This window comes from Lacerta agilis, chromosome 7 (genome assembly GCF_009819535.1).
Source record: "Lacerta agilis isolate rLacAgi1 chromosome 7, rLacAgi1.pri, whole genome shotgun sequence".
In the NCBI taxonomy this organism is placed as follows: domain Eukaryota; kingdom Metazoa; phylum Chordata; class Lepidosauria; order Squamata; family Lacertidae; genus Lacerta; species Lacerta agilis.
The window spans coordinates 62384246-62408271 of record NC_046318.1 but is presented as its reverse complement, the minus strand read 5'-3'; the positions used below and the strand labels follow the sequence as shown (position 1 = coordinate 62408271).

General features: G+C 45.0%; 1 protein-coding gene across 3 annotated transcripts in view; it reads right to left on the bottom strand.

Moving 5' to 3' along the window:
- Window positions 1-20224, bottom strand: part of ESRP1 (epithelial splicing regulatory protein 1) — a 34960-nt gene extending 14736 nt beyond the window's left edge. For all 3 annotated transcript variants that reach the window (XM_033155594.1, XM_033155595.1, XM_033155596.1), the window contains exons 1-9: window positions 19982-20224; window positions 18960-19088; window positions 15930-16043; window positions 12288-12402; window positions 7037-7135; window positions 5907-5961; window positions 4603-4713; window positions 2915-3047; window positions 2783-2825 (exon numbers count right to left, since the gene is read on the bottom strand). In XM_033155594.1, coding sequence (XP_033011485.1) covers window positions 2783-2825; window positions 2915-3047; window positions 4603-4713; window positions 5907-5961; window positions 7037-7135; window positions 12288-12402; window positions 15930-16043; window positions 18960-19088; window positions 19982-20113 — 931 coding nt within the window. In that variant the 5' untranslated portion in view covers window positions 20114-20224. The remainder of the gene's footprint in view (window positions 1-2782; window positions 2826-2914; window positions 3048-4602; window positions 4714-5906; window positions 5962-7036; window positions 7136-12287; window positions 12403-15929; window positions 16044-18959; window positions 19089-19981) is intronic.
- Between the last annotated feature and the right edge of the window lie 3802 nt (window positions 20225-24026).

Genomic DNA, 24026 nt, shown 5'->3' with positions numbered 1-24026 from the left:
ACACCCCAACTAGTCTGGCAATGAAATTCCTTTAGCTGTTTGTGAGGTCCACCCTTACCTGAGGCAACGTGTGGGATTTGTTTAGTTTTTCAGAGCCTGCACGCAACTAGTGCTTTTGAAATGCTAAGCTTCCAAATCAAGAAGCTGTTTTTATTGCCCTATCAGTGTATGGAGTGCCTTATAAATACAAGGGGACTGGCCTTTGCCCCAAAGAGTCTACAATCACTTTTTCTTTTCTTTTTTGCCTATTACCAATGCCAGGTACAAGGCTGCTTGGGAATTCACAGAAGAAACAACCCAGTGCCATTTTGAAATCAGATGGCTAGAATCAGTGCAGTTTTGAAAGGTTCGGTCTGCCAATGCAACGTGAAACCGTGTCCAGTTGCATCCAAGTGTGGATGAAATCCTGCTCCTTGGTCTCAGGAACCACCCCACAAAATTTGGTTGCAATATCTTCAAAGATTTCAAATTCAAACAAGCAACTTTTTGAAATATGCAGCAGATCAGCAGGTGGGGAGTTTTCCAGAAGAATTGTTGCAGTTATGGTATTTTTTCTATAATTAGTCAGCATTCTGAAAGGACTTTGTGGGAATGGCAGCTAGTCCCTCCTGCCTCCCCCAACAGCGGGGGGGGGGGGGGGTAGGGGTTGAAATCTCATTACTTTTAAAAATGCTAACTATTCCTTCCAAGGAGCTCTGAGAATGCACCATAGCTCAGGGACAGAGCACAAGATCTACAGACAGAAGGTCCTCAGTCAAATCTCCAGGTACAACACAAGTCCCAGGATGGTAAAAAATGAGGGGAGCTGTAGTCCAGCAACATCTGCAGGGCCACAGGCTCCACATCCCTGAGTTACAAGGACACTTGCTGAAGCACTACGCAACAGATGAGCCAACAGCCTGTCTTGGTATAGCCCTTCATCTACAAAGACATAAGGCTATAGTGGCATGATCAAAGACTATAATAGCATGATCACACCCAGATAAAATCTTGCAAAACTGGGCCTGCACCAGAACTTTCTCTCACCAGCAGGAAGCAGACCTCTTTTTCATGAATCACACTACTGCACAAGCCATATCCAAATAGCATTCAGCGGTACCTAAAAGTTTATTGCACCTAACTCCATAGTGAAGCAATTTCTGTAACCTCTGACAATGTGGGAAACTGAAACATTATCAGATCCCTCACTTTGTCTTCCCCCAGTATCCAAACAGCTGCAAGGTCATGGCGAATACAGACCTGCCACGTGAGGGCACAGAGGGTCTGCAGGGCCACACTTTCAACTGCCTCCCTGTCCTCACGTGGCTCCTTCTGGCTTCTACATTCAGAAAAAGCATCTGCAACGGGGAACCTGCTACACCCATGTTAGCTCCTTGGGTTCCAAATTGCGCAGGGAGCCCAGACAAAGTACAGTCAAAGTTGCATGACAATGGCAGGGCAAGGAGAGCTTAGGGGAAAAGCCACTTCATACCTTCAACTGAATAGCTCTGCATTAAAGCCCAATTCATACATTAATGTTGTGCAATGCAAGTCCCATCTACACTGCATTGGTAGCGTCTGAATAGCTGAGACCTTCATGGCTGCTCTCTCCACACCCAATTTTATGCCAGCCTATTATTATTATTAATAATAATAATATACTGCCCTTCATCTGAAGATCAAAGAGCGGTTTACAGCACGTAAACAGAAAATACATAACATAACAAACAAGCAATAATCCCCCCACAACAAAACTCCCCCAATAAACCCACACAAATATATTATGTTGGCCAGTGTGCCAAAAGTGCCCCATTCTTTTTGAAGCAACATTACTATAGGTAAAAAGGTAAAGGACCCCTGGATGGTTAAGTCCAGTCAAAGGTGACTATGGGGTTGTGGCACTCATCTCTCTTTCAGGCCGAGGGAGCCGGCATTTGTCCACAGACAGCTTTCCAGGTCATGTGGCCAGCATGACTAAACCGCTTCTGGCGCAACAAAACACCTTGATGGAAACCACAGCACATGGAAACGCCCATTTACCTTCCTGCCGCAGTGGTACCTATTTATCTACTCACACTGGTATGCTTTCGAACTGCTAGATTGGCAGGAGCTGGGACAGAACAACGGGAGCTCACCTCGTCATGCAGATTCAAACCGCCGACCTTTTGATCGGCAAGCCCAAGAAGCTTGGTGGTTTAGACCACAGCACCACCACGTCCCTGGAACATTACCTTACTGCACATTATCAAAATATGACTGGTGCCCTCAGGATCAGTGCCAAGTTATATAAAATGCACCTCCTTGCACCTCCAAAGAGAGAGTACCTTAGCTGAGGGGGTAGGGAGGCTGTCCCTCAGACGACTATGAAAGCTTAATGGCAGAGAGAGATTTGGCCCAGGGATTTGGCTGGACAGACAAAATGTTCAACTCCATAGGGCAGTTTCATATGACCATGTAATAACATGCTAGATAGCCCATGTGACATAGCAATTAGGAGTGTAAGACCAGGGTTCAAATCCCTACTCAGCCATGCAGCTCACACCTTGAGCCAGTCACAGCCTCTCAGCCTAACAGACCTCATAGGGTCGGTGTGATGACAACAATGAGGGGGACAACCATGTATGCTACCTGAAGCTCCTTGGAGGAAAAGGTGGGATATAAATGCAATAAATAAGCAAAGCAAAAAACATTTATATACTGCTTTATATCATAAAATGTCAAAGTAGTGTACAGAATAGTAAATTCATCCATTAAAACTGTACCATTAAAAAAAATATCCATCACCGGATTAAAGAACAATTACCTCCAGCAATTTTCAAGAAGTCCTCCCCAGTCGCTTTGTACACCTGAGAAAGGGAAAGGGAAATTATCATGCTTGGAGAAGCCCTCCCCACCATTTAATCCGAACACCGATTTTGGAGCTTGAGCAACATACCTCAATGTACCGGTTTCCCATGTGATGCTTGTGTCTTTGCAACGCCAAATCTCGGTGCTCCTCACTGACAAACCTGACAAGAGCTTCTCCGTTCCTTCTGCCTTGTGCATTGAGGCAAAGTGCGGCCCCTCCTCTAAAGAGTTAAGGCAGCAAACAGAGGCAGCCGTAAGCCACACAAAGCATTATGTATCACCTTGCAAAACCAGCACTTACATAAATCAAAGGCAAGCAGCACTGGATGTTCTTAGGTGCATTCACACCTCCTTTCTGAAAACAGGAGTAGCTACTTGCATGTGAACCTCAGCAGCAAAGTCCTTCACTTCTGAAATGTTCTCACTACAGGTACTGGCATTTTAAAAATACTCAGTTGTTGTTTTTTTAAGCATGCACCTTTTTAATCAATAGTGTGCACTTAAAAAAAAAAACCTACCCTAAAAAGCAAGAAGATTGCATAACTGTATACAGACTGAGAATTGAGCTACTCACTCCTGCTATAGAATAGGGGTTCTCTTACTGCAGTTTAAAAAAAAAAATAGTTCAAGGAAGTCAGACAAGGATATTTCTTATTCATGCATGTGAAATATGGGAATATGAAAAGAGGATGTCTGAGAAGGGCCCGCCAAACATTCCTGCCAGCCCCACACCAGATGTCATGTGTGACATCAGGTGTGGGGGAGGTAAAGAGGTCTTTGCAAAGGAACAAACAGGAGGCTAAAGTGCCGTCTGCAAGCCCCTTCAGAGCTGTTCATTCAAATTGGCTCTGCAACAGACATTTCCCCTCTCTGCACACAGCTTTGTTTGTCAGCAGAGCAAAACGCTCCGCTCACAGCTGTGGTCTGAATGCAAACCGCACTTGCAAAAATTACAAAGCAGGGCTTGCTGTCCGTGCCAATCAGATGACAGCAAGCCCATCTGAAGTTGTCATCTGTTGTTATGACAGAATCAGGTGACTGGCAACAGTTGGGCCACAGGTTCAGTGAGAGTCATAGTCCACCAACATCTGGAGGGCCACAAGCTGACCACCTTTGCATCCATGCCAATTTCAGAAAGCCCAGAAAAAGACATTGAAGTCCATTTTTTCAAACAGAAAGCAAACTATTTTAGCTGTGGCATTGCTGTGTTGTGATTGTATTTTGCCTGATTTTTAACTCAGCTGCTGGGCAACTCGGGAAATGAAAAAAGTAAGATAAAGGATCCACAAATGCACTCACTAGCTTGCCACTGGCAAGTGCATCTTTTCTTCTGGCAAGAACGCGGGATGAAGGAGAGCCCCTGCCTTTAACCTAGGCCCAGGGAGGCTCTTTTCCTTCACTGAGCCTTGGAGACATTTGAAAAGCCACAAGTTTTCCCATTGCTTCCTGAGTGCCAAAGGCAGGCGTACAGAAGCTTTTGTCCGCCTGATATTCCTGAACTACAACTCCCATTAACCTCAGCAAGCATGTCCAGTCCCCACACTTGGTCTAAGGCTTAGTGAAAGGGAGGTAAATTTCCAGCCCTCTTTCTTAGCTATGAGCTAGGAAGCAGGGGCTCACCCCTACAAAAGCTGCATTTAGCCTTCATTGTATTTAGCAGGCTCATGCAAAATACAAATTTCAGTTGGTCGTCAAGAGCAGCCAATACGTCAACTCCAGGAAACAGTTTGAGAACATGGCTGAAAATAACAAACGTTACTAAATGAGAGAACTAACTTGGCAATATTAAGGCCTTTGAAGAACCTAGCAATGTCCTGGTCCGATGACTGCCATGGTAAGCCTCTTGCTCGGATTATGGTGTTATCATCTACAAGTTCCATCTTGCTGCTGTAGATCAAGCAGAAGGATATATATTTAAAACTTGCCTATCATCATGAACCATGACTACAGTCAAGGATATCTTCTATAGGCTCACATCCCACGTTCTTCAAAATGCTTCTGCAAAAAGTCGGTGAGAGACTTATTCCCCCCCCCCGCCCCCCAAAAGAGAATCTCAAACAGTTTTGAAATTATAGGCCTGTCCTCCAATGCTGTAATCTTCAAAAATGGAAGTAGAGGGGGAAAAACAAGAGCCAATGTTGTCACCACTAGGCTGCAGGTGTTTTGAATAGGCTATCTGAGGTCCAGCGCCGAGGGCCTTCTGGCAGTTCCCTCACTGCGAGAAGTTAGGTTACAGGGAACCAGGCACAGGGCCTTCTCGGTAGTGGCGCCTGCCCTGTAGATTGCCCTCCCAGCAGATGTCAAGGCAATAAGCAGCTATTTTACTTTTAAAAGACAACTGAAGGTGGCCCTGTTTTGGGAAGTTTTTAATGCTTGATGCTGTATTGTTTTTAATATTTGGTTGAAAGTCGCCCAGAGTGGCTGGGGAAACCCAGCCAGATGGGCAGGGTATAAATAATAAATTATTTATTATTATCATCATCATCATCATCATCATCATCTGTGGCAGTCTTGCTGCTTTGTCTCTTTCCTACCCTCTTTCCTACCTTATCATTTTTATATTGTAAGCTCCTTGCAGGTAGTGAAATGTATTTAAGGCTATGGGTTGTAGTAAACCAACATTTACTCAGAGTAGACCCACTAAAGTTAGCGACCATGCCTCATTTATGTCCCTTAGCCATAACCTGCTTAGCCAGTCACTATTGCTTAAGCCTTCCCCCCCCCCCTACTATTGCTTAAGTCTTAATCTACCTCACAGGGTGGTTGCAATGATAATATAGGAATAGAACAAAGTATGCTATCCTGAGCTCCTTGGAAGGAGGGTTGAGTTTAATTGTAATGGTATTTTTTTTTTAAAAAAATGCTGGGTCAGAACATTAGTCCACCTAGCACAACTTTTTAGCTCTTAACCATAGTTACTCAGACACCAAAGGTCAGTTCACAAGCAAGATGCCTGGCAGTGGAGATATGGATCCATTTCCCTGCCCCTAAGTTACAGTATTCTAAGGAAAACAGCAGGCCAGATTCAAAATGGAAAGAAACTGTTGTTTTCCCACGTTACAAAAAGAGCATGCACTTACCAGGTCCCACTTTCAAATTTGTAGTTCACCCTTTCTGGATCCGAAAACGTGTGATCTACAAAACACAGCAGCATGAAGTTAGCAACATGTATAGACCCAGAGTAATATATACCTTCCAACATGTTGCCAAAGAAGGGGACAATTGTACACCTCGAAAATGCACTTCTTGTATCAAGAATTGCTGCACGATTACTCAAGTCAACCCAACAATTACACATCGATGGGGCCTCTTCTCTGCCAACCATACTAAGCCTGCAGCTGCTTCTGAAGCTGGTGTGTTTTTAGTAAATGGGAGTGTCACTTGTGCAAAAAGGCAACAACGGGGTTACAGGGCTCTATGTTTAGTCTCTGCCTCCAAAGTTGTGCAGCTCCTCTCAGTCCCTCACATGAGAATATTTAAAGCAGGGAGCATGTGTACCCGCAGGAATTTTTTTCTGGGGTGAGGAGTAAAACACTAAAATACAATGAGCAGACTCATTCTCACAAAAATGGGAATCCTGTCTGCATATTTTGTCTTATCTGTTAGATTCCACAACGTGCTAAAAACTTACCCCTATTTTAAAAAGAAAGGAAGCTGAGAAACTATGGTCCACCCACCATGGATGACCATGGCAGGAAGTCTTATTATTTCTGTGTATGTTCCTCATGTGATTTAGAACTCTCAGGCTGAGCATATGATCCCCACAGCCTCTTTGCATCTGTTGTATTTTCATGTAAGGAAAGAGGGCTATAGCAGAGTCTGAGAGTTGTGTGGCCCTCCAGATGCTGCTGGACTCTAGTTCCCATCCACTGGCCACATCGGCTGGGGCTGATGGGAGCTGGAGTCCACCAGCATCTTGAGAGTCACAGATTTCCTGCCACTGCACCACAATTTGCTTTTCATTCTGCTGATTTCTAGGTTCATAAGCTGGCTTTCTGGTAGTCTAGTTCAAAACATTTAATCTTGCAACAGAACTGGCTCAGCAGCCTTTAGTACCTATTCAGTCAGTGGGGAAGGGAGGAAATTATGGCACACCTGCATATCCTAAATTTCTTTTTAAAAAAACAAGTCATCCCTGTCGATCAGACCCAAAAGACAAAGTGACGACAGATTTACCAGGAACAGGCATCCGGAAAAACAAACAGCTTACTGTATGGTTCTGAGATTAGTGTTAAAATGATGTTTCCCATGTCTTCCACCTGAGACACTCCAAAATTCTGTGGTGAACTGCTCTTGTCAAGATTCAGATCTGAGCACTGGTGTTAAGTCAAGAATCTTAAAGCAGCAATTTAAACAGATTATGCTTCAGGGCCGGTAATCAGCCTGTATTGATTCACTGTGGTGTTTGTCCCTAGGCCTGTTCTCTCATATCCTCCACATCTAGGTATCTGCCCACCCAAGAGTAATTAGAAACGTAAGAGCTGGAAATGTACAAAAGGAAAATATTCACAATCTTGATGAGATCAGTGACACATGATATAAAATTTTAAAGCTTCAAACGTGTTTCCTCTGATTTTGGAATGATGAAGTTAACCACTAAAGCCATGAATCTATTACAGTAACGAAACAGGTATTATGCTTAACATAAGAAAAAGCCTGCTAGATCAGGCTAATGGCTCATTTGGTCCAGCATCCTGTTCTCGGTGGCCAACCAAATGTGTGTGGGAAACCAGCGAGCAGAACGTGAGCACAAAAGCACTTTCCCCTAACCTGGTCTCCAGCAACTGTTATTTGGAAGCACTGCTGTCTGCAGCTGTGGAGGTTAGAGCACAGCTATCCTGGCTAGTAGCCATTGATTGCCCTGTGCTCCACAAATTTGTCTAATTCTCTTTTGAAGTCATCCAAGTCGGTGGCCGTCATTATCTCCTGGGGGAGCGAGTTCCATAGTTTGACTATGTGCTGTGTGAAGAACTACTTCATTAAAGGTAAAAGGTAAAGGACCCCTGGATGGTTAAGTCCAGTCAAAGGCGACTATGGGGTGCGGCACTCATCTCACTTTCAGGCCAAGGGAGCTGGCCTTTGTCCACAGACAGCTTTCCAGGTCATGTGGCCAGCATGACTAAGCCAACTCTGGCGCAACGGAACACTCTGACAGAAACCAGAACGCATGGAAACGCCGTTTACCTTCCCGCTGCAGCGATACCTATTTATCTACTTGCACTGGCATGCTTTTGAACTGCTAGGTTGGCAGGAGCTGGGAATCGCAGGGAATCGAACTGCTGACCTTCCAATCAGCAAGCCCAAGAGGCTCAGTGGTTTAGACCACAGCGCTACCCGCGTCCCTACTACTTCATTAGTCATTGTAATATATCACACACACAAAAATATGAACAGTAATTTCTGTATATGATCATATTGGAACTACTTATGCTTCAGATTTATTTTTATAAAACAGATTGTCAAACACAAAATGAGACTCTTTGCTTCTGCAGCACTGCAAACCTCTAAGTGAAAGCATTTGCACGAGAAATATTCCTTTTCCTACATAAAATGGTTTCGTTCCCAGTTATTCACAATTAATGGCTCTGCCATTGCCATGCTGCATTATTAGTTCTGACCATTGATCTGCACATCATTATTAGACTTTTTCCTCTTTGATACTCCGACAGATTAGCATTTTGTTTTTACAGTAGCCCCTTCCTGCTGCTGTAGATTACAAGCCACAGCATTTCTTCCATTTTATATGATTCCTCAAATTGTCAGACTAACATTGGTTGAAATTGAATCAGACATGCTTGATGAAGTCAGAGTCTAGACTCAGCAGATCTACGACTAGCATTTATCCTTTCCCACAAACCATTAACATCTCAAAGCCAATGGAAAAAAATCAGGGGGTGGGAGGAGAACCCAACACAGTCCTCCTAGCAGTGTTCAAAACTCCCATTGTTCTAGGTGCATTTGGTGACAGGGAATTTCATTAGCGCGAGCTAATGGGCGCAGTAGTGTGCCTAAGATTTCAGATTAAAACTGCAGAGTGGAAGGAAAGGAGAACCTTTTTCTGCCTCCCCATTTCCAGCTACTCTCTGAAGACTGGAGAAGAGACCCTCTTAAGAATACAGTGGGCCCTCTGGTTATGGATTTAATTCATTCCAGGGGTCCATGCGCACCCCGAAAAATCTATAATCAGAGGCGCCACTTCTGCACATGGGTGAAACCCGGAATATACTCCCGGGTTTGCTGCGCTCGTAACCTGAAAGTTACATATCCAGAACGGTTTGTAACTGGCGGGTCCAATGTATTAGGGGATTAGGCAGGGGAAGGACTACACCATGTTAAAAATGAACATACTATTTTAGGGGCAGTTCATTCATTTTCAGCTTTGTATTCTTCTTATAAAAAAGTGTGCCTAGACATTCCATTGCTGCGCCCATAAACTAGGTTTAAGGTGACATTTAGCTCCTAGCTTTCATGTCTGTTTCCATGTCTGTTGATGAGGGGGAAGAACCAGCTATGCTACCTTGAGCTCCTTGGAAAAACAGTGATATATAAATGCAATAAATAATCAAATAATTTTCCTGTAGAGTGGTACCTTGGTTTGCATACATTTTGGATTACAAACACGTCAAACCTTTTTTTGGATTGCAACCCTTTTTTATTAGTATGAACGCTTTTTTATTTTTGTGTGTGGCCCCACTGGAGAAAGCGCACCTTGGGTTACAACCTGTTTTGGTTTACAAATGGACCTCCGGAATGGATTATGGTTGTAAACCAAGGAACCACTGTATAGGGAAGTATTTATATCTGTTGGAAGCTGCCCAGAGTGGCTGGGGGAACCCAGTCGGATGGGTGGGGTACGAATAATAAAATTATCACCATCATCTTTGTGTAATTTTACATTGCAACTAAAGGCTACTTCCCCAGCCTGCATCCTAAGTGGCACAGTGCTAGGAGGACAAAACTGTATTTCCTTCAAACATTTGAATGGAATTTCAAAAGCCTTGACCCAAACAAGTCATGTGGGCATTTCTAGTTGCAAGTATACTCATATTGACCATGTAATGATTTCTGCATGTCTGACTGTTAAGGGAACAGCAAAAAGTATCCTCCAAAGGCACATGATTTATGGGCAGCCATGCAAGCTTGATTCACTCCACCCTTGAGGCATCTGCAACCAGAAACTAGCTGAGCGAGCTTTGCAAGTGGAGAACGGCGATGAATTGCTCCAGGGGCAGGGAATGCAGATAGCTGTAAAACACAGGGCCACTTTAGGATCCAAGTTGGAACAGTCAATTCCCTAGCTCGTTGGTCTTCCTGGGAAGAACTAGGCCAATAAACCCACAAGTCGGTGCCTTATCATTTATGGCTATATAACATGATGGGCAAGAATATAACAAGAAAATCAGCCCTATATAACAAGAAATCAGCCCTGAGTGCTCACTAGAAGGACAGATCCTGAAGTTGAGGCTCCAGTACTTTGGCCACCTCATGAGAAGAGAAGACTCCCTAGAAAAGACCCTGATGTTGGGAAAGATGGAGGGCACAAGGAGAAGGGGACGACAGAGGATGAGATGGTTGGACAGTGTTCTCGAAGCTACTAACATGAGTTTGGCCAAACTGCGGGAGGCAGTGAAGGATAGGCGTGCCTGGCGTACTCTGATCCATGGGGTCACGAAGAGTCGGACACGACTGAACGACTGAACAACAACAACAACATGATGGGCAACTAAAGCTGGTGCACGAGTTGTAGTGGACCAAGGGAACTTGAGTCAGCAAGGTGATGCTGCAGCACAAAAAGCCAATGTCATATCTTAACAGGAGCATCGCTGCCAATACATCAGAAAGGAAAAGTTAGATTGACGTTAGTTAGATCTTGTTTGAAATCCTGTATTTGGGAGCAAGGCCAGGATACTGTATAAAGTTGATAAATAAAAGTAATTAAGTTATGGAAAGCTTCAGAGAAGACCGCCATAAGGTGAGAAAACTGTGGCTTCAGACGCAGCACAGTAAGCTGCCTGTAGTAACTATCATCAAATAACATTTAAGACTAATATTTTATTAAATTTTCTCAATGGAGCTCGAGGTGAGAAAAGAGGCAGAGAGATAGTAACTGGTCCAAAGTCAACCAAGTGGGCTTCATGGCTGAGAGGGGATTTGAACCCTGATCTCCCAAGTCCTAGTCCAGCAATCTGCTACACTGCAGTGGTTTGGATACATGGGCCTCATTCAGTAGTATATGGCCTGGCGGTGGCAGTGCAGCAGCCGTGTTTACCTGACATCCCACCAGCTCACTGGCTCTGCCACTGCATATGCACCACACTGACCTTCCCACCACCTCACCCCTGCCTCGTGGTAAGCAGCAGCAGCAGGTGAGCACTGCCTCCCCAAACTGCCACCTGCCACTGGCCCCTTTGTTAAGGTACTTTTACAACTGATTAAAAAGCTTCAGTTTGGTTTGTGTGGTGCGCATGATGCCAAACATCTGCATGAGTCTTACAGAAAGGCTAGTTATGCCTCCTACTCAAAAGAAACGGCAGATGGCAGGTGACAAAGCAAGAGAGACCTTGGAGGGTCGGATTAGATGTTCCATGGCTGACGCATGTTAACTATTTCCCAACCTTTCCTTTTTTTAAAGAAAAAACTAAAAGCAGCTGCAGGTGGCTGAATCAGAAACTGAAAAGCAGCAAGGAGAGTCCGCTTAACCCTTCCCCCCTGGTTTTTTTTCCACCTCAGAATGTGCTCTCCTCATTTGCTTCCCCCCTTTACAGTCAAAATTTCACAGTGAGGTAACCAAAGAAGATTTAACAATAGTATGATCCCTTATCCCCAACTCATGCTGGCTGGGGATGAAATTCAGTTTCCAAATCCCTAGGGGCAGTGGAACCTAAAAAAACCAATCTGCACAGGGCAGGGGTAGTCAAACTGTGGCCCTCTAGATGTTGCTGGACTCTAACTCAGGTGGAGAAGTCCACAGAGCAACCAAGCAGCATAATGTTGTGCTTGCAATAGTGGTGTAATTAAGAACACTACTGTGGAGAAACCCAAGAACAGTCCCCCTTCTTCCCCCTCAGTCCCAGCCCCAATGGTTGATAGCGGTCCGATTAAGCTCTGCAACGAATCACGATACACCCTGCCAGGCAAAATTGTGTGCAAAAAACACAAAAGCCGGGAGAGAATCTGATCTGACTTCCAAGGGTAAACCTTGGAAATGATAGAGTAGAGGGGTGCCGAGTCTGTTGCAGCAAACACAACATGGTCTTGTAGCAAAAATCTAACATCAGAAATTACAACATTCAAGAACCAGAGAGTGTTTCTGCCGCCAAAGACACACTGACTTGTCTTAAAGGGGAGAACCTTGAAGAAAGGAGCTTCAGAGGGAAGCTGAACTGAATCACAATTCTTCCAGACGCTCTAAAGATTAAACTTGCAGTGTTCTTAACACTTCATTTATTTTAAAAGGATACATTCCGCCATGGCTTTAGCATCCAATTTGTCGATTTCAGGTGAGCCAGGACAACATTTCTTGAATTCCTTCCGCAGATCAAAAAATGAGTAGAAACATTCAGACAACAAGATGTTCTGCAAAAATGACATGTTAGTTCTAGTAAGTCAAGGTGTGTAGCTTGTGAACTATCAGGTTGAAAGCATGCTCAGTTCGCCTTACAGGAAAACATTTTGTAAGCTGCAAGTCAACTTTTTATCACTTGCCGGTATCTTAAGTTTCCCCTCGTGAGAGCTCACCCTCAGTGTCCTTTAATAAGAAATTGTGTCCCATTCACAATTACTCACAAAATGAAGACTAACAGAGCCAAGAAAGGTTTTGCAGAACCCATTTGAAAAGGGAAACACATCACCTCAGACTAAGGGCAGTATTCAACTAACAAGCCCCACTAGCAGAAGCCAGTGCAAGGGGTCCCTGCTAATAGACTGGGGCTTCTTGCCTCCTTCTGTACACACCCAACACTCCCAAAAATGATGGGGGGGGAGGTTAGGAACCCCCAGACTAGCATGCGGAGGGGGGAGAGAGGGTATTGTTCCACCTGGCAAGCTGAAAAGCTTGCGCACTGATGGAACAATTGCCATTGCATCATGCTGGATTCCTCCCATAGTCCTTCCAGGCCACATTTATAGTCCAAAGTGCAAAAGAAAAAACACCACCCATCCACACATTCCTTTGCAGTACTATAAGCCAGGTATGAGGAAACTGTGGCTTTCCAGATGTTGCCGTTTTCCCATTAGCCCCAACAGTTGATCATGCTGAATGTTAGAGGGCAGCAAGATCTGGAGGATCACAGGATCCCCATTTTTGCAAGAAACTCCCCATCTTTTCCAATAAGCTGTCTTACTACAGAAAACATTTCCATAAAGAACCTCCCAACTTAAAACCTCCTCTCTCATTTATATGCAGGGTTGAGATCACAAGAAGAACTATGGACGAGCTACGCAGATCATCCCAAATGAACGCCAGATTTCGCACACACCCGTTATTCTTTCCAGTAGCACCTTAGAGACCAACTGAGTTTGTTCTTGGTATGAGCTTTCGTGTGCATGCACACTTCTTCAGATACTTCGTGTATCTGAAGAAGTGTGCATGCACACGAAAGCTCATACCAAGAACAAACTCAGTTGGTCTCTAAGGTGCTACTGGAAATAATTTCCTATTTTGTTTCGACTATGGCAGACCAACACGGCTACCCACCTGTAACCCATTATTCTGTTATTTTATAGAAGTTTAAAGACTGCTCTAAGGATAGTAGCGTCTCTCTCTCTCTCTCTCTCTCTCTCTCACACACACACACACACACGTACCGCATATTGCTATGCTTCATATCAACTCAACCCCAAAGGCTTTTTGAGAAAGGACAAATGCATTGCACCACTTTATATTAATGAATGGGGTTGTTATTATTTTAGCTGCAATTGACATGGTTTAGAACCTTGGGTATGGCTAAAAAGCTCCATTCCCTCCCCCCCCCCTCTGTTGGCACATCACTAGTGCAATGTGATCCTATTATAGGGCAATACGCCTTAGGCACTGATTTACATAGCGGAAGGTGGGCTGAAAAGTGAAAACTTAAAAAAAGAGAGGCATACTTCTGTGGCAGATTGATTTCTGTTTTGCTATGCTTTTGACAAGCCTCTGCTTCAAGCTTCACAGCTGATGAAAACTGTGGGGCTCTCCAGGTGGTGCTGAACTCCAGACTGCCCACCCAACTATTAAGAGAATATGTATTCTCTTTATAATGGATTGAAAGATCAGTTTACTGGTGTTCTTCCTTATTTTTGAAAGCAACAATGAAAAACCCAACAAGATTCAAAACACACATGTATTTTTGCTACTGTAACATTAGCGGCAATAGAAGAAGGAGGAGGAGGAGGAGGAGGAGGTGGTGGTGGAGGAGGAGGAGGAGTTTGGATTTGATATCCCGCTTTTCACTACCCGAAGGAGTCTCAAAGCGGCTAACATTCTCCTTTCCCTTCCTCCCCCACAACAAACACTCTGTGAGGTGAGTGGGGCTGAGAGACTTCAGAGAAGTATGACTAGCCCAAGGTCACCCAGCAGCTGCATGTGGAGGAGCGGAGACACAAACCCGGTCCCCCAGATTACGAGTCTACCGCTCTTAACCACTACACCACACTGGCTCTGATCCCTTGGAACCCTTGGAAAGCACAGATTGTTCACAACCAGAATTTCAAGATCTACAACAATGTGATCTGAAAGGTGCGGAGCACAGATTTAATCTCTTTGAAAAGATGACTGATAGATTAAGCAGCAAAATGCATCAGCTACAGCCAAAGTAAAAATTGCTTCACATGTGATTTTTACTGGCACTGCTGTCACATGTGCTGAAAATCTGCATGCAGTGTACCTGCGATATAGTGCATATGCAACACTGTATACGTAGATTTCTTACACAGAAGCAGCATAAATTGCAAGCAAGCATTGCTTGGGAAGGAAGATCGACCACTGCATTATCGGTAATATTTATACATGTTTTATCTCAATGGATTTCAAGGTAATATACAAAAAGTAAGACCCAAAGCAAAACAAAATAGACAATATAAGGAAACAAGCAGTAGATATAGGCAGGCAGTCAAGTTTTAAAATATTTAAGTAATCAGAAATAAAATGTTTTTGTCTGGCACCTATAAGAAAACAAGGTTGGGACCAGACATACCCCCCTGGAAAGGTACCAAAAAAGGTCACCTCCCTTGTTGAAGCAGTTCTCCCCTGTGATGAAAGTAGCATTTGAAGAGGGCATCAGAAGATGAACTTAAAATGCAGGCAGGTTGATTTGGAGTAGGCATCATCAAGCACATGGGTCTCAAGTTGTTCGGTACTTTAAAGGTTAAGCATTAATTCTCTGCGATGGGCCTGGAAGCAAACACCTAGCCAGCAAAGTGTAGTTGTTTTTAAGACTGGCAATATATGATCCAAGTCTGCACTGCCAGCCATAACTTAAGTGAAATGTGCAAACCATTTTCAGAGGAAGATCCAAGTAGAGTGCACTGCATTTTTGCAAACATGATCCTACCCAAGTAGATGATCAAGGCCAGATAAAACTTGGCGGGATTTCCAACCAAGGATTAGGTCCAAGCCAAAATGAATATTGCTATATGCAACCTGATCCTATGCATACTTTATTCAGATGTAAATCCCACTGAATGTAATGAGTCTTAATCAAAGTTAAGTGTACATAGGATTGCAGGTTTAGGATTTAAATACTGTTTCTGGCAGCAAAATCTGGGAATACTTGCAACCATGCGATCTAACAATTTTGCTTTGAAAATGCAATTGCACTCAACATTAAAATTCATGTTGTGTCATTATACTACTCAATAGAAATTACAGGCAAGAACTGCAGTTAGTATGTAACAAATATACAAAGAACTTAGTCCTGTAACTTTTTTTTAAAAAAAGAACAAGATTGTACTGTGAAAAACAAACCATTCTCTTCTTTTACACATCCCCGTACACCAGTGATTTCAGAAAACAGGAAACATGACGAGGAATACTTCATTTTAAGCAAAACTATATACAATAGATTCATGCATATCCTGATTGTTGGAAGGGATCAGAATTAATTAAATCTTAGTCTTCTTACCTTTTTGGAAGCTTCAGGATGAAGAACTTGCCTGAGATGAAGCTGCCCATCTGTGCAGAGACAGAATGAAGTACCTACACCAATATTTAGTTCATTGCTCACAGACTGGTTAAACTAAAAGTTACAAGACACAAAAAAAGAAAAGAAAAATCCACTTATAACCTGAAAGTTCATTTTGCAATATTACATAAATATTGTTTTATCAATTATGCTTTCAGTAGGATTCACAACCTGCCCAAATCAGAGTGCTGCTTACATTACTTTACATTACTTTGTATCCTGCTTTTCAATCACAAAGTCCCAGAAGTGGCTTTCAAACCAAAATATTATTTTTATTTATTTAACAAAATGTATATACCACTTGATTGCATTAAAACCTCTAAACGGTTTACATGAAGCAGTAAAATTATCAACAAAACATTAATGCATATTAATTTTATACCACTTAATGTCAAAATAGTCTTCTGTTTAAATCATGTTAACAAATGCAAGAGGAATCACAAAATGCACAACAGCAACCAACCAGTGTAGGTACAGCAAAATTAATAAAGAATATTTGAACTTCAGCAGATTTAGGTGTATTTCAAGGTTGCAAGTTAGATAGATGTTAAGATATTTTTTGCACTGTGGATTTAGTTGAATTTCTATCCAGAACACAGCGCTGCTCCTTTTCACCCTCATAATAGCCTGTGATGTAGGACAGGCAAGAGTATGTCACTGGCCAAAGTCAAGCAGTGAGCTTTATGTCTGAATGGCTAATGACTCCATTAATACAAACCACACACACAATTTCTACTGGAGAGGCAGGACTTTTGTTTTATAGCATCTTGATCATACACAATTAAATATGAGCAACCTTCAGCAAATCTTTACACAGGGTTGGCCCAAGTTACTTTAATTCCTGAGGTGAATACGAACCTCTCCTCATCCCCAAAACAGAATCTGACCAGCTTAACCATTGGATCTTGGCTCAATCTGGTATTTGGACAAAATGCTCCACTACATTGCAGGGGGTTGGACTAAGACGACCCAGTACAAGGTAGACCACATGCTACACACACACACTCAGTCCTCCAACACCTCAGTGCCCCTCACTCACTGTCCAATTGACACCAGTGTGCTGCTTATTCAAGACAGCTGATGTAATGCAATGCATCAGTGCAGCAGCACCCATATACATCACATGAAAAAAGCTGCAAGGTGTGGGCTAAGCAGGTGGCCTTTCGTCCTGCTTGCTTGGTCAGGGATTTCCCCCAAAGGAAAATCAGCATGTCTGTGACATATTGGAAGAAGGCAATTAAGTGAGACAGCCAGATCCAATCGCTAACACGCAAGCACTGAACATAAGAACCACCACCACTGGATCAGGCCAATGGCCCATCTACTCCAACATCCTGTCGTCGCAGTGGCCAACCGCATCTCTGTGAGAGGCCTGCAAGCAGGACATGAGCACAGCAGCACTCTGCCCACCTGCAGTGTCCAACAACCAGTATTCAGAGACATATTGCCTCTAAAAGTGGAAGGAGAGTACAGCTATTGCTGCCAGTTCAGAAGGTTGCAAATAGCTGCTTAATCATAAATTCACAGAATTGGAAGGCACCACAAGTGTCATCTAGTCCAACCCCTGCAATGCAGGAATCTTTCTCCCAATGTGGGTTTCGAACCCATGACTCTTAAAAGAGTCTCAATGCTCTACCAACTGAGCTATCCCAGCTGGCTCAAGAAGAATGGCCACTCTCTGCATCCCCAGCATTTGTTTCGAGGTAACTGCCTCACTCTGCCTCATGGTAGGATCAGCCCTTCAGTAGGGTTTCATAACTCTCTGACAACACAATTTTTAAAAAGGTTCTTCATCTAACTTTTTGTACAAGCAGCACAATATTGCCCCTAACATGGCAAGCTAAGGGCTTGGGCTCCACAGCCACTTACTCCCTTACAATACTTGCACATCATTTCTTCTATGATTCACTACAGACTCAAACTCTCTTAAAATCCACCAATAAGGGAAAATGTGCCCATTGTTCCACATGAGGGCATATCAATTTGTTTAGTAACTTGAGTTATTATTTAACCTCTTATCCGTTTTGGAAAGACCTTGTAGGCAGTTGTATGCTTGCCGTTCCTTGTTAGAGAAAGGTGTAAGTGCTCAATTATCAGTTAGCAAGCTGGGGGGGGGGGGGGCATGTTCAATATATTTGCCAGTCAGTTGTGGCCTCCACCAGCTTGTGTGGAAGTGACTAGTAGTGACCAGCAACTTTAGAGAGACCTCACTTACTGCACCCACTCTTCAGGTCTTTCCTCTAGTCAACTCCAAAAACAAACCACAGACTTGTGGAAAGACAGAATTGAGTAAACAAGGTGGAAAGGAAGTGTGCCAACTCTGAATTGGGGTTTTTTTCTGGGACAGCAGTAGGGAAATCACAGGGTCCACCTTCTTTTCAAGGCTGCCATTTGTAGCCACACTTATCTGGGAGTAAGTGTCACTGTGGGGCAGTTGGGGATTGACCACAGCTCAGTAACAGAGCATCTGCCTTGCATGCAGGAAGTCCCAGGTTCAATCCCTGATGCCCCTAGGCAAGGCTGGAGAAAAGCTGCTACCTGAAAATCTGCCAGTCAGAGTAGACAATACTGAGGAAGATGGACACATGACTTGGCTCAGAGCAAGGCAGATTTCTGTGTTCCTGTTTTGAAGTGATGCCTCTACAGCAGCAACAGCCACTCTGCTGGCTTTACTTGCACGCACGCGCACAAATGTCATGGCCATGGAGCTTTGAAACACCAGAAAAGCAGTCTGAAGCCATCTGCTCTCTTCCTTAGGCACACTGGGTGAAGAAGTCGACTTTTCCCTGCTCCTTCTGCGGTGACTCAACTTTCCCTCCCCTCCCAAAACAAGCCCAACCCATCCCTGAAGAGAAATGGAGCGTCTTCTTAGCACTTCTCCCCCTTTTAACCTGCATGCGCCCGATTCCAACGACCCAGCCTAGATCCACCTCGCAGAGAGAGGGCCCTGGGCAAACACGGCAGGCTTACCTGTCTCAGAGCTTGCTCCAGTTGCGGGGCGAGCGTCAGGCGGTCTTCAGCGAGGCCGGTTTCTTCTTTGCACTCCTCCGTCAGCTCCAAGTGATCGGGCCCGATCAACTCCTCATGCAGATTTCCCAACTCCATGAAATTAAGGGAGGGGGTGAAGAGGGGAAGGCAAAAGGAAGAGATAAATCCTTCCAACCCAAGGTCTCCCCTGCAGGCATTCCCAGATAAGACAGACCAAGCTGGTTGCTGGTAAACCGGATCTAACCTGGGCCAGCGCCGGGCTCTTTGACCCATGTAGGCCCAAGCCTCTGGAAGTCAAGGCCCTCGTTTCTTCAAGTGTTTGTTTACACTGCGACCGCTTATCTGGAAACGGTAATGAAGGGTTTACTTCCGAGTAGACACGTGCAGGCCGGTTCCGTCGGGTTTCTGAGTCCCCCAAGGCGCGCGGGGCAAAAATGGGAGACTTGCTTTTCAAGCTGCTTGGCAGTCACTGGGACCACGCGGAGAGTTTACACGCGACCCACCCGGCAGAGATTCGAAGTCGGGGTTCGCAGCGTTTTAACGCCAGGCTTGCTCCAGCAGCACCGCTCCGGGCCTGAACAACCCCTCGAGCACACTCCTTAAGTCGGAAGGGTTTATTGGGGGAAGTCTAGTTTCTTTTTAAACACCTTTACGGTCAAAATCCATGCACATTTTTTTAAAGAACAACAACACCCCACTAACAACTCAAGAGGTAAATCCCACGGAATCCAATTGGATTTACTCCCAAATAAGCGTGCACTGGATGGGAGCTGGGCTGCTTTCACACGCACACAAATATAGGAATCCTGGGAGCAGAAGTTTAAGGATGCTGGGAATTGTAGCTCGGTGAGAGGTGAACTGCAGTTCCCAATGCGATTTTTTTTTTGGTGGGGGGGGGGAATAGCGTACCCAACCTTAATTCCGACCCACCTCGGTTTTGCCGAGGGCACAAAAGTTCCTGCCCACACTTCTTACCGCAGAAAACAAAAAAGAAAGCGGAGTACCTTCTTATTGGCCAGATCCACCACCTTCCACAGCAGCTGGATCAACTCTCTCTCATCCGAGCCCAGCCGAGCCCCGTTGGCTCCGGCGGTGGTCCCGAACAGGATGACCAGGTAGCCCGGAGACGTCGTCATACCGACGGAGATGAGCCCCACAGAGGGAGGGGCGGGAAGAAGGACCTTCACCAAACTTTTGGCAAAACCAGCCCAGCCAGCCCCCAACCCAGCCGCCCCCCAAATCCTCCTCCTCTCCTGTGCAGAGAAGCAATACTACCCCCTTCCCAACCCTACACCTCCAGCCACCTCAGCTCTCCCTCAGTCCCTGCCCCACACCTGCATTTAGGAGAGCGGGGGCGTGGGGGGAGGCGCCTGCCCCACGCGGCCTCTTTTTGTAGCTTAATTGCAACAGGAGCCAATTCCACAGCGCAGGGCGGGCTACACCCCAGCGAGGTGCGCAAATGGCTGCGGGCCGGGGCTGTTTGGGGATGTGGCTGTACCTGCCCCCTCCTCCGCCCCACGTGGTGCAGGTGAGAGAGAGAGAGACACACCTGAGGGAGGCCGCCCATTGGCTTCTCTCCCCGCAAGGGACGTGGCAACCGGGCGGGGGAGGAGGCGAGGGAGGGTCAGGGGAGCAGGCCGAGGGGCTTTAACAGGGACGGAGATTGCGCCGAGGAGAGGCGCCAGGGGACACCTGCTTGAGACTAAGGCGCACGCGAGCGTGAGTTTGGGAGCCGCGGAAAAGGTTGGCCGGCTCACCTCCACAGCGGAGCCTTTTTATACTTTCTTTCTATAGAGCTGCAAAATAAAGAAATAAAGTGCTATGTTGGTTTATGTGTTTTACAAAGCTGAGAGTGTGGTGTGATGGTAAGAGTGTTGGGCTAGGACTATTATTGCTTTGCTTTGCTTTTTTGTGTATTTCACATTCTTATTTTGTGTTTTCATTTTGTGAACCGGCCTGGGATCTTCTGAAGATAAATTAAGAAATACTATTAATAGGACTTGGGAAACAAAAGGGCATGAAGCCCACTGGGTCATCTTGGACCAGTTACTCTCAGACTAACCGACCTCTCAGGGTTGTTGTGAAAATAAATTGGGGAGAAGAACTATGCCGCCTTGAGCTCCTTGGAGGAACGGTGGGATATAAATGCAAGTAGTAGCAGTAATAGTAATTAGCAAAACAATAACAACAGTAAGCCGTCACGGGCATTGGTCAAAGCATTTCACGTGCGTTACCTGGTTGTTATCCTTCCAACAACCCTGACAGGTAGGTCAGCGTTCTTCCTCGTATAGAGGATGAGAGTGTTTGAAGGCTGGGGGCGGCGGCCTTGTTTAGGACCCACCCGGTGAGCTCATGGCAGAGGTAACACTTGAACCAGGGACTTACCTTTAACAAATGCACCAGCCGCTAACTGTCTGTGACTAGCCTACTAATAAAGTCTATTTGGCTGCAGTGCTATGTTCACTTATTTGGGAAGGAGCCCAGTGAGGCTTACTTCCAAGTAAACAGGCACAAGGTCAGGCTTCTTGTTTGGGTGCCAAGGATAACGGAAGGACACTCACAACGGAACATACCGAGTGGTGTCAGAAAAATGGAAACTGAAAGGTTGGCAGAGATCGGCCAAACAGAGAAGAGGCAACCGCCCAGATTGGTGAGGATCCGGGAAACAATACTGTATAGTCAAGTAACGTTAAAGGACCTGGGCATGTTTAGCTGAAAAAGATGAAGAGGAAAAGCGAGAACTGCCTCCAAATATATGAAGGGCTGTCGTGCAAAAAAGTTGGAGCAGAGGCTAGTTCCCTGTTGCTCCACAGCCGTTTTAAGGACGCAGAAAGCTGCCTTATACCGAGCCCAGTCCCGTTGACACTGACGGGCAGCATCTCAACAGGGGTCCCGACAGGGGACATTTCCCAGTCCTACCCCGCAATACTGGGGGATTGAACCTGGGACCTTCTGAACACAAAGTATGTGCTCTGCGTCCTCTGCAGCTATGGCTCCCACCCCCACCCCAACAACAACAGCAACAACAACAAGATATGTACGGATCTATCAGTTTAGAGAGAAATATTCCTCTTTTCCACGATTAGACCCATTGGTCTGACCAATCCAAGTTTCATCTTCATAGAATTGTAGAGTTGGAAGGGACCCGAGGGTCATCTAGTCCAACCCCTTGCAATACAGAAATCTCAGCTAGAGCATACATGACAGATGGCTTATCCAACCTCTGCTTTTAAACCTCCAAAGAAGGAGAGTCTACAACCACCCGATGGAGATTGTTCCGCTGTTGAACAGTTCTTACTGTCAGAAAGTGTTTTCCTTCCCATATGTTTAGTCGGAATCTCCTTTCTTGTAACTTGAAGTCGTGGGTTCCAGTTCTACCCTCCTTAAGATATTTGCAAATGGCTATCATCTCTGCTCTCAGCGCTCCTCGTAAGGCTTGGTTTTCATAACCTTGAAGGATATGATCTGTCCCCTCCCACCTGCTACTACTCCTCCCTCCTTTAAAAAAAAAGTCTGGGGAGGGAAATATTGCATTGCAGGGGGTTGGGCTAGATGACCCTCGGGGTTCCCTACAACTCTGGAATTCTATGGTTCTTCTAACTCAGCTTTTGAGATGCCCTGCGCTCCGGGTTATGGAAAGACCGGTTCTTCTGTGGCAGCCTTTGCAGCCCAAGAAAACGCCCACTGGGCCCGAAGCTGCGGAATAAAAGATTGGAGATGAACAGCTGTCCCATGGGTCGCTTTGGTTTCCCTGCGGAGCGATTTGACAGGCTGCTAGCAGTTTGAAGAGTCCGCCATGGGCGCAGCTGCCTTCCCAAATCAGGCAGAGCAATACGAACGCTTAACTAAACTAGAAATGATAGAAAGATTTTGACAGATTTTTTCCGAGACAAAAGAAAATAATTAAAAAACAACTGTTGCTGAGACATCTCATTCCGAATCTGCTAGACAGAGAGGATGGTGACCATGGGGTTGATAAACCGAATCGACTGGGACTGATGCACTGAGCAAATCTATAGCATACTTACCAGGAAGTAAGTCACAGTAAGCTGCGCTCTTCACTAAGAGTGAGTCCCTGTGACTCATTTTCCAGGAACACGCGTGGAATCGGGAGGCATTTCTTTGCACATTTCCTAGAGGAAGGGAACTCCATTGACTGCAGCGGGACTGACTTCTGAGCAAGGAAGTGATGATGATGGTGATTATTATTATTATTATTACAGTTAAATCCCTATTTCCTCCAAAAAGCTCAAGGTGGCGTACAATATTCTCCTCTACTCCTCACAACAGCGCTGAGAAGGTAGATTAGCACAACTATTCCCAAGTCACACATTGAGAGTCAAGGCTAAGTGCAAATTTGAACCCTGGTCTCCAAGGTTCCAATTCTCCGACCCCACTACAAGAGCCTTATGTTCACACCATTGAGAGCTACTTCCGAATTAAGTGTGGTTTCTTATTTTTATAGAAGGCTGGACAGTAACACTGTTCTCTGGACAGATTAATGAAGCATAAAATGACAAACCATAAATTGAGAACACACAGTGCCCTAAAACAGATGGCTGGCCGTCCATCATGTATGATCCACTTGCGATTCTTGCATTGCAGGGGGTTGGACTAGATGACCCTTGGGGATCCCTTCCAACTCTCCTATTCTTTGCTTCTGTAAAAACAACCCCAAATCCTGAGAACTTGCAGTGCAATCCTACTCAAAGGTTGTCTCTTAAAGTGGGCATAGGATTTCAGCTTTAGTAAACATAAGCCTACTATTGAACTGAATGCGGGTTTACAGTCCCATCCCATTGTGTGTGTTTGTTTGCTCAAAAGTCGTTTTGAGTCACCGTGGCAAAAAACCGACCAATAAATGTAATATTAATAATAGTTCCTGCCGCTTATTCGGAAACAATGGAGAAAGGTCACATGCAGGAGGTTTCCCAGGTTCAATTCCCAACATCCCCAAGTAGATCTGGAGAAACCCTGGAAAAACCCTGCCAGTCTGGGGGCATCTCTAGATCGATCCATTGCTCCGACTCGGAATAAGGCAGCTTTTTT